This window comes from Tripterygium wilfordii, chromosome 2 (genome assembly GCF_013401445.1).
Source record: "Tripterygium wilfordii isolate XIE 37 chromosome 2, ASM1340144v1, whole genome shotgun sequence".
NCBI lineage: Eukaryota > Viridiplantae > Streptophyta > Magnoliopsida > Celastrales > Celastraceae > Tripterygium > Tripterygium wilfordii.
This window is the reverse complement of record NC_052233.1, coordinates 1,382,987-1,394,228: the sequence shown is the minus strand read 5'-3', so window position 1 is coordinate 1,394,228 and position 11,242 is coordinate 1,382,987. Positions and strand designations below refer to the sequence as shown.

General features: G+C 40.1%; 2 protein-coding genes across 2 annotated transcripts; one reads left to right on the top strand and one right to left on the bottom strand.

Annotated features, from left to right (window-relative positions):
- The first annotated feature begins 3,849 nt into the window (after positions 1–3,849).
- LOC120004800 lies at positions 3,850–6,920 on the top strand. Its single transcript, XM_038854110.1, has 3 exons — positions 3,850–4,505; positions 5,158–5,505; positions 5,603–6,920. The coding sequence occupies exons 1-3, from the start codon at positions 4,062–4,064 to the stop codon at positions 6,212–6,214; spliced, it is 1,404 nt and encodes a 467-aa protein (XP_038710038.1). The 5' UTR covers positions 3,850–4,061; the 3' UTR covers positions 6,215–6,920.
- A 3,062-nt stretch (positions 6,921–9,982) lies between these two features.
- On the bottom strand, positions 9,983–11,242 carry LOC120015980 (classical arabinogalactan protein 9). Its single transcript, XM_038868522.1, has 2 exons — positions 10,531–11,242; positions 9,983–10,308 (listed from the first exon to the last, which is right to left on the bottom strand). The coding sequence occupies exons 1-2, from the start codon at positions 11,137–11,139 to the stop codon at positions 10,225–10,227; spliced, it is 693 nt and encodes a 230-aa protein (XP_038724450.1). The 5' UTR covers positions 11,140–11,242; the 3' UTR covers positions 9,983–10,224.

Here is an 11,242-nt window from a genome sequence, read left to right as displayed (position 1 = left end):
ATTCGTCATTAGTTCTTAGGCTCGGAAAATACATTGGCCGTGTGAAAAGGATTAAACTTTTGCCTATGTATTACTCGATTAGATTATGTACTCAATTGGGTTGTGCCAATCGAAAGTGGGATAAAGTGTTAGAAAAAAAACATGTATATTGTAGTTACACTTGAACGTGCACAATTGGCCAAACGCAGTATGGACCAACCAAAACCAAGTGCACTAAAACATGGTCTCCATACACCTGTTTGGGATAAAAACAAAACTATATATATATATATATTTTTTATTTCTTTTGGATGAGAAAAATAGGCAATGCCTAATCAACATGTCATGTGTCACAAAAACAAAGTATACGTACTGTAGCAGCTTCCTAGAAATTGTGCTAAGAATAAATGTTGGGAGTGATAACTCTCAGCAACCTAACGTCCAGAGATATCAGAAGATCAGGATCATGATATTTGATCATCACATGACACTCCAAAGACAATAATATCAACATCAACAACCAAGAAAGACTCTCATCTCATCACCTATCAATCCCTACCCCTATATAAAGGAGGCCAAGATTGAGCCGAGGTACGCGCGACACACATCCTCTGATTCACACACTACAATTTGTAATATTTAATATTATTAGAACTCCTTGAGCTTGATACTGACTGACTTGAGCGTCGGAAGGTTTTCGAGCCTTAAAGGGTCGCCCTCTCCCTTTGTTCTTACAGGATTTACAGAGGTTTGCCGCTGCGTCATTCGTCTTAGCACTTGACGTGTGGATAATCCAAAAAAACGCATCCATATATATATGGTAACATTGAGCACTTTAATATTTCATGTTAATTAGCGTCATTGTTTGCCAAGAAGATGAATGAAAATATTAGAAGGAAACTCTTTTGCATGGTACATAATACAGAGATTTCTTAGCTGGATCCGTTAATAAAAAAATAAATTGCGTTTGTATATTTTGGGTGGTTAAAACTGGATAGGGGGTTGGAATTAGTTCAAATAATTCCACTAAATCTTCACCATTCAATGCATGATTGCATTGGATTTCATAACACCACATCCTATCATTCAATGGTGTAGATTTGATGAAATTGATGGAATAATTCTAGCTAATCTTTTTTCGGCTAAAACGCGTGAATCTTTCGAGGTTCACGTGGATAATGAATAATATTTATCGTTATTCATGCACATGAGTTCCCGGTGTGGAAGTCTTTTTTCAGTCCGAGATTGGTCAACCAAGTGGCCCACACTCCCACTCTGTTATAGCTACTCAAGTCCGTACGATGGTAACAAACCGCGCGTCCGCTTGATGATTGGCTACAAACCATGGAGAAGAGACTCGAAATGACCATTATCACCCTCAAGCCTGAAGTGACGTGGCAAACCCACTCCATTGAACGCGGCTATATATTTCTTCGAGAATATATGCTGCGTAGCTGATTCCACCTCGAGACACTCGCCGAATCAAAAAGTTAACCCCCACCCGCAGTCCAATCACATCAGAGATCAGTTTTGGTGTTGCGTTCACACCCAACGTGACATATCGTATTTTGCTACTATCTCGCGCGTGAAAATCACTCGACTAAAAAGACATTTAACGAACTTTTTAGGAATAGGCCCCAATTAAGGGATTTCCTTGTATTAATCCTTGCAATTTAACTTAAATACGTGGCATAACTATGTTGAGTTGTTTAGCTGCAACCGATTGAGAAAATAATTTCATGAGATGTGTGGGGCAAGATTTTAGGGGAGGTCAAAAATCGGTTCGGGGTTAGATAACATCACGTGTTTGTGAAATTTTACATGTCCAAACCCAAACCCAAACCCGAACCCGGGTAGGATTTCGGACGAACTTAATTGACCAAACATGGATTCGTTTAAATCCAGACAATAATCTAATCTGAGTTAGGGTTCGGAGAAGTAAACTGAACAAAATTTATGTATTTGGACCCGATCCGGTTTTAAACTGGTTCTAAACCCTAAACTCGGATATATAACTTATGTCTAAACTTGATTTAATCTAGACCGGACAGAGTTTTGCCACCCCTAGACTATATAATGATTTATGATTTATTAGTACGGCCACGGAGAGTCCTACAAAACTCTTTATAGTGGAGGTCCAATCCTCCTTAATTTGTGGTTTTTAAGATTAAAGATATCAATCTTCATATTTGATGACACTAGGCGTTGTCAGAACCAAGTTTTGATACTTTCTTTGTGTCAAAAGAAAATATAACATTTTGGTTTATCGATACTGAAGCGACAAGCATGTGTTTAGTCGTAGTAATGAGGTGATTGATGGGATATGAGCGCTATAGAGAGTAGAATCTATAATCAAATATTTATATTGTTGAGCCACGAGCAACCTTTGACTTGAACAGAAGAACCATGGTGAGAATGATGCACAGGTGTGGTACCTACCAAAGACACTCTGACGCTCTAGTTATAATAGAGATCGAAGGTACTTTGTAGCAAATAATTGAATGTAACAGTAATAAATGAGAAAGGATCCATAATATGATTGAATGGTCAGAAAGCTAATTGTGTCGAAGAGGGCTTCTAAGAGATGGCCAAAGAGAGGAAAAAAGATCCTTACCTCAGGCAAGGTTCTGTTATTTAAACTGCAATATTGGGAACACGTGTCCAAACGAGGGTCGTCTAATCCTTGCTCAGGTTACCGTTAGAGACAAGCTGCCTTCTTCTGCAAATCTGCTGACTCTTCTGACGCCACCATATGATGTGATGTGAGGCCTCTTCATGTGTTAGGGATTAGCTGAGTCATGTCAACGAAGCAGCGAAAATATCCTTCTGTGTTAGAAATAGATCAATTCAAACTTTTCCTGGGAATTGTCATTTTCAAATATGTCAGAGATAAAGCACTATAATTTTGGATTGAATAACAGGGAGGTCTTTTAATTGGTTCGACATCGGATATAGGATCCTCGACGGTCGAAGACACGTGTCTTTGACCAAGCCGTTGGGCCCGACTTCGACTTGGACCTTGGAAGTGCCTTTGTTGTTGGGCTTGTGCTATTTTTTGTCATTACAAGCACGACTCGAAAACTGGTTCAATGTTTGTATGATGAGGGAGCTTGTCGACTATAGATGAGGGACAAAATGAGTGCTTTCCACAAGAAATCTGATCGAGAGAAAGGGCTTTGTCGAGATAATTAAGGAATCAAGGTCGAAGGGGTATGAGTTTGATGTCGAAGATATGAGGTTGATGTTGTCGACAAGATGGAATCTTGTTATGGACTTCAACCTCCACCCAACCTCAACAACATGTCGAGCAAAACATTTAACGACTTCACGCTATATATATCCATCCCATCATTCACCTCAAGCGTACCTCGAAATTTACACCTGTCCTTTCTCCGACGTTGAGCAAAAATATCGAACTTTCATTCCAACCCATCCTTAATGTTAGACATTTCTTTTGACACATGACTGTTGTCAATCTCGTAACTCTTGTTCACATGGCTCATGTCATTGACAAATACATTGTACTTACTATAAATAGCACACATTCTCCTCGGAGAGGGTAAGACCAACTCTATGGAAAACACCTTAAACACTTGACTCTCACTCTAAAAAAACCTCTCTTTTGCCTTAAACACCATTTCCCGCTGGTCTCCCACCATGGTCACATTCTAACATTCCTCACATTGCATCCATGTGCATCTTTTTCAAGTCTATTGGTTCACTAACTTGACCGTCGGGTCTCACACTCCACCGATGTAATTTTGTGAGCTAAAAAAAGAATAATAAAAATTAGAGTTGGCCCAACTTAGAAAAAAAAAAAAACACTACAATTAAGGCCAAGTTTCCACATGAGACGCCATTGGACCTATCTCACGTGCCATAGGTAAAACGCTTTCCCACTTTAGGGCCAGCTTTTCCAGTTCCCAGTCTACACTAACAAGTTGTTATACACTGCACTCTTCTTCTAACTCTCGATGAAGAAGAAAAACACACAAAGCCACTGAAGTCTTACTCTTGTCAGGCTGAAAACGGTGAACACAATCAAATAACTTCCTCTCTCTCAGTCTCTCGCTCTCGAAACGATGGAGAAGAAGCAGGGTTTCTTCTCGGCTCTCAAGGAAGAAGTGGTGCGAGGACTTTCCCCATCCAGGTCCCGCTCAAAGAGTCCTGCGCGTTCCGCCTCTCCTATTTCAGGCCTGTTCCGGAGGAAGAAGAACCCAGAATCAGTGATTGGGAGATCCGGAAGCCTGAGGCCGGTGGTCGGAGAGACGTTGACGCCGCTAATGGAGGGGCCGGATCCAGACGTTGGCGGGGAGTCGAGGCGGCTCGGTTCGGGAATCGGGCAGTGGATGAAAGGACAGCTCTCGAGAACTCCTTCAGCTACGAACTCTTCATTGGGCTATAATAGTAATAGTAAAAGCTCTGATCTCAGGTTGCTGCTTGGGGTAATGGGCGCACCTCTTGCTCCGGTTCACGTTAGCAGCTTGGACCCGTTGCCTCACCTCAGCATCAAAGACAGACCCATTGTAAGTTTTACAGGATTGTTGATTTTAGATATAATCTTAGTTCGATTAAACAGAATAGAACTGCTTTTTCTTTTCAGATTTACCAATTCTTTGTTCGCATTTGTTTTTCTTTAATATTTTGTGTAAGCGTAAACAGGACACCGGCCATCCTTGCTTTAGATTTGCCACAATAATTTATTTGTAACCATCTGTGTTTGTTTTATACACTGCTGTACGCGTTTTTAATAGGGGAGGGACCATTTTTTTCCCCTTACTGTTTAAAGGTTTATTTTGGTTGGTGAGAAAATAAAGGAAGGCAGAAGATGAAGAAAATGGATCACTTTATTTTCACTTGTTTAGCACAACCCAGTAAAATTCTTCTCCTTGTATCCTTTTTTTTTCTTGTCAATGGTCTTCTTTCATGCTATAATATAGATTTTTGATTCGTTATAACGTAATCACGAGTTCTTTTCCTTGTTATGTCAAAGAAAAAAGGGTTTAAGAGAATAGGAAGAAATTTTTTTTTGGAATGGATCTAATTTTTAAAATTTGGCAATGACCTGCGAAACTGACTTCTATGTACGGCATGGGGAAAAATTTTCAACTCCATTTGTTTATCCATTCTTGCCTCTCCCTGCTTAGATTAATTTCTTATCTACCCATTCTGTTGCAGGAAGCTTCATCTGCTCAGTACATATTGCAGCAGTACATGGCTGCTTCTGGAGGGCAGAAGCTGCAAAACTCCATAAAAAATGCATATGCAATGGGAAAGGTCAGGATGATAGCTTCGGAGTTCGAAACTGCAACAAAGGTGGTGAAGAACCGGAATGGCTCTAAGAGTGCAGAGTCTGGCAGCTTTGTACTCTGGCAGATGAACCCAGACATGTGGTATGTTGAGCTTGCAGTAGGAGGGAGTAAGGTTCGTGCTGGCTGCAATGGCAAGCTTGTTTGGAGGCACACCCCTTGGCTTGGTGCCCACACTGCAAAAGGACCTGTTAGACCTTTACGACGTGCCTTGCAGGTTAGTTTCTGTTTAGTGTTTGCTTATGCTGGCGCTATTCTTGGGCTACTCTGTCTTTGCTACATCATTTACAAGAGCTTGGATTTTACTATTTTAGGGACTTGATCCAAGAACCACAGCCAGTATGTTTGTGGATGCAAGGTGCATAGGAGAGAAAAAGATTAATGGTGAAGACTGCTTCATCCTTAAGCTATGTGCTGATCCTCATACGCTGAAAGCTAGAAGTGAGGGACCAGCTGAAATCATAAGGCATGTCCTGTTTGGCTACTTCAGCCAAAAGACTGGACTTCTTGTCCTTATGGAAGATTCACATCTGACCCGCATCCAATCGAATGGCGGTGACGCTGTTTACTGGGAAACTACAATAAATTCCTTCCTAGATGATTACAGACCTGTTGAAGGGATTATGATTGCCCATTCTGGGCGTTCTGTGGTGAATCTTTTTAGATTTGGTGAAGTTGCAATGAGCCATACAAAGACAAAGATGGAAGAAGCTTGGACAATTGAAGAGGTTGCGTTCAATGTTCCTGGCCTTTCAGTGGACTGTTTTATACCCCCAGCTGACTTAAAATCTGGTTCTATAAGCGAAACTTGTGAGCTTGCTCAGGATGAAAGGGTCAAAAGTGCAATAGTGTTAGCAGCAGCATATAGGGCAAAAGTAGCTGCACTGGAGAAATCACGAGACAGCTTCACTGAAAACATGCTCTGACTGGTGGAGGTCTAACAAATGGGAGGGGTGATTCAGCGCAATTGTTTATACTGGTAGCTAAGTTTTAGTCTGCTCACCGGTTAGGGTTTATTTTCAAGGAGTTGATGGTCAGTTTTTTGGGACTTTTTCATGCCTCTATTATTCTGTAAATAGAGCAGAAGCATTCACAGGTTTGAAGTGGCCTGGATGAATCTTTAGACTCTCATTGCAGAATCCAACGGTGGGGTTGGAGCTTGATTTTCCAGTTAGGGATAGAGCTAACAGAGGTTGCTTTTTTCCTTTACCCTTCCATGCCTGAAAGAAGTTGGTAAATCCGTGCATAGCAGAACCGTTAACCTTTCATAAATCTACTAATTCTCTCATTCAAATCAAGATGATGGTGGCAGTGGAAAGAGAGTTGCTGTCAGCCAACTTGAGTTTGACACTAATGTCTACTTTTTTTTGTTCTTTTCTAACTTTACTGTTAGTATGTTTTTCTTGTTGCTCTGGTTTGCTTATTGATTTATGTAAAAGTTGCTGGGGTTTGGGGATGGAGAAGTGATTTTACTGTCTCTCTCTTTGAAGTGGCAGAAAATAGAAGTAATTCTTAGCTGTTTCAACTGGAGGTATCCATGTTTTTGCTTTTCCTGAGAAAAGTTGTATGGAAAAGTTCAAATCAGATATTGAATGCAAATGGATGTAGACATCAGCATCTTTCTTTCATCTATCTCTTTTCTTGTGGTGTCTGAATTCTGCATATAGACAATCTTGAGTGCTCAAGACTCTTTTCCCCACTTTCCTCTCTTGTTGCAGGAGGAAGCTTTGGAGGGAATAAACATAGACAAAAAAGAAGAGTGAAACAGCTTGCTTCACCTGCTGCATAAAACTCATGTGAATCTGCATCGTTAAAGGCAAAGGTTGTCTGTGAAAATATGATTACAGCAAGGCACGGGGCTGAAGGTTTGGAAACCCCCCATGTGATTTCCACGTCTTGGTTTCCTGCTTTCTCTTATTAGCAGCTTTGTTTATTCATGTGTTATTCATTTTTATCAGCTTTTGCTGCTACACACTCTTTCACTACACACTGCACCACTTGGGTCTTTTTTGGTGTCATTTACTTTTATAGTATTGTGGTGAATAAATTTTACCTTCTTGGGCCAATCTGTAAAATAGGTCTAGAAAAGTTTGGTCTCTCTTTGATTCTTGGATACCTGAAACAAGAATCGGTCAGTAGGTCCAATGGCGGTCGTAGTGATGGCCGGGAACTCTCCGTCGCTCAAATTAGTCACTAGTTTTAAGTGTTATTCTTTCTATAATCCAAAATCAATCCACCACTTTTCATCCTTTTATTCTTTTTATAAAGCAAATTCGATTCTTGAAGAATCCATATCACTTCTACTTCTATTGTAACAAAAGATTCTCTTTTTATGTGGAGAAAGCTCGTCTCAATAATTATGATTTTACGTATGATGAATCCCTCAATATCTTCTTCATTCGCAACAAAATATTTTCTTTGTATGTGCCGGTAAAAAAGAACATGTTTTTCTAGAGAGAGGTATAGTATCTTTTTAGAGATTCTACAATCTTTCTTGATTTGAAAGGTTGATTGGCTTTCCTTATTTAATGGTTGATTTTAAGCTGTTATTTTAGGTGGATCGACCCAGCTACTCGATCTCACGTCGTAACAGGGGATCCTCATAATTATCTTATCTCTTGATCCGTTTCTTATATGACATTTTCAAGGAGATTTGAAGGCTCCGTAATTCCCTAAAATCTATCATTCCAATCTAATGGTGGTGAGAAAGTCCAACAAATTTTGAAAACTGAAAAACAAAAAATATGATGTGATGTGACACACCTCCCAAACCATTTACTAAATCCGCTGTCATGATGGGGTTGGTATTCTTCAATGGTCAAATTACCATTCAGAAAGCGACTTGGAATATTTTTTTTGAACATGCATTTGGACTTGTATGATTAATTAAGACCTCAAAGTCCAAGTAGTGGTTAGCTATAACAAACACATTTGAGTATAATAATATGCAGCAATCAGCAGGAGGAAGGAATAAACTGATAAAAGTAGGTGGAATCTAGGGATGCAGACTAAGACTAATCAAGATTCAAGGCAATTATATTTATTATTGACTTTTGCAAAAATCTACAAAAAAAAAATAAGATTGCTGGCTGGGGGTTTGATTGAAATATTCGAAAATTACATGTGTAAATGTGAATGATTGTATGCAGTGTCGGCAAAAGGAAGCTTCTCTGACTTGTCCAAATTATGGTATTTATGGTGGTGTTGCAGAACAGATATGAATATTTATGATATATACTACGTCACTGTAGCCATTAAAATGTTCCAGAACATAAATACAAGACAGCCTTGGAATTTCCCCTCTTCTCTTTTAATGTATTGGGTTTGATTGATGACAATTCAAAGATATATGGTGTAATGGAAGAAGAAAAGAGGTATACTACCCAATTCAAGTGGGCGAGGTCACAAGTCTCTGCAATGCAGATTTTATGATGCTAGACGAATTACAAAACGGCGAAAGGGGATAATCTCTTGTCCCACCTTATTCAGGAAAATATGTGAAGTACATTATATCAAAATTATTAATTAATAACAAACATTTTTATTGACCCAAACTAATATAGATTGACCCAAAACAAATAAAATATTATTAGTGCGGAAGGATGGACTCTTACATGAGTCGTCTTAGTTTTCCTGGTTTGCAACACTTTGCATGAAAATTTTAGCTTGTTCATCAATATTTATAATCTTTGTCCATTGTCAATATGGATGGGCTCTACAAAATTGGGCCAAAAGATATGGATAATTTTAGTAAGTCCTCTTAGTTGTTGTCCACTGGGCCTCCTCATAAGATCCTATAGTTTGTTGGGTTTCAGAATTCACTAACTTACATTTTGAGTTGCTAACTTGAAGTGACCAGTTTGGTGATGGGCCAAGCCACTGGGCTTGAATGTTGAACTAGATTCAGCCTTGGTCCCTGTAACAATGTTGATTATGTCGTGGGCTTGTTATGTTTTTAGGCCGTGAGCTTGTAACGCTGTTAATTGCCCAGTCGTGGGCATGTCGGGCTCTCTAGTCGTCCTAGGCCAGGGACTTGTTATGCTTTTGGACCGTGGGTCTGTGACGCTAGCAGTTGTCCAGGCCGTGTGCTTGTTGGGCTTTTTGGTCTTCTTAGGTCATATACTCATATGGGTTTGTTCAGCAGCAGATGGGCTTATTAAGTTATTATTGATTTTGGCTCTTCCATTGGTATATTATTACAGATTATACATTCTCATTTTAATTAAAAGTAAAAAAATCAAACTTAATTCAAGATAAATCGTAGGATAGTAATGAATGGAGGAGAAACATTATTGTACCTATATAGAATATAACAAAGATAATATCTAAAGTTGTAACAAAATTATGTAAGCGTCAAACTTATGAGCCATACATTAAAATTTGGAAAAGAATTGCGAAATGGAGATTGAGATCGATATTTACGGTATCCAAAAATAAATTTTGTTTTATGCTAGGACGGTCCACAATGTAGGATGATCAATTAATAATTATTTGAGATAAGTTACATACAAACATTAGTTTCTTGTTCATAGTTTGAATTTTCTTTTTTCATAATTAGTTATTCTATATGATCATTATGATATTTTGTTAGAATATGAGTTTTTTTAATTAAGAAATATTTTCAATGAGAGAATGAAGTAGCCCACTATGTCACCATGAAAAACCTCAAATACAAAACAATACTCTTCTCAAAGTACATATATAAGGCTCCCCCTCAAAAATTCTCCCAAAGAATAATACTACATGATAATAATAATAATAATAATCTCATGAAATACAACTGGTAGTGATGAGTCCCACCATCAAACGTACGTGAGGGGCTACAATGGCAGCCAATAGAACATATAGAACCAAATTACAAATAGAAGAAGAACAATTTAACAAAGTAACACAAAAAAGGGCAGGACACAAAGTGGTGGGATGACAGGCCTAAAATCTATAATGACAACCAGAGGAAAGCCCATCCAAAGATCAAGCTTCCGACCAAGCTCTCAATGCACCATAGCTTCTCCACTCCACTCTGCAATAAAAAAAAAAAAATCATTCACTATAAACACATATAGAGAACCGAAAATGATAAACGTCCTAGCAAGGTGTATGAACAAAAATTAAAATGTATGTGATGCATTCCACATACACTTTAAATGTTATTCATATATTTAATATTAATAGGGACAAAATGTGGATAATATTTTGAGTGTTTCAATCATTATTCCAAAAAGAATGAGCTAGAGAAACGTACCTGGTCGGTACTAGTGCCGGATGGGCCGGGAGAGGTGGCCTCTAGACTAGGTCCAGGGGCCCCAATAGGCGGCGCTGGTGGGCTCAAGCCCAATGGCGATGGTGCTTTCGCCTTCTTGCTTGGACCTGGAGCAGGAGCTGTTGTTGGAACTAGAGCAGGAGGAGATGCCAGAGGAGCTGGTGGCGGAGTTGCCGGGGGTGGAGATGCAGGTGGTGGGGTAGCCGGAGGTGGTGATGCAGGAGGAGGTGTTGCCGGTGGTGGAGAAGCAGGAGGAGGTGTTGCTGGTGGCGGAGAGGCAGGAGGAGGAGTTGCGGGAGGAGGCGATGCTGGTGGTGGAGTTGCTGGTGGTGGCGCGGAGACAGGAGGAGGAGTTACGGGTGGAGGCGAGGATACAGGAGGAGGCGTCGACGCGGGAGGTGGAGAAGTGGTCACTGGTGGTGGTGCGGAAACAGGAGGAGGTTGAGTGGTTGGCGGCGGAGATGTTGTTGGTGTGGTAGGTGTTGGCGGTGCGGGTGTCGCCGTAGGAGATGTTGCCGGAGATTGGCCTCGCACACCAGCAATGACAATGCAGATCAATACGACATAGATTCCAAATTCTCGGCGCACCATTTTGTGTCGTACGTTCTGTTATCCTACGCACTACCCCTGCTTAACCTGCGCACGGTATGCGTGGAGGCGGTAGAGCGCGCGAGAAAGAGAGAAGTGAGTTAAC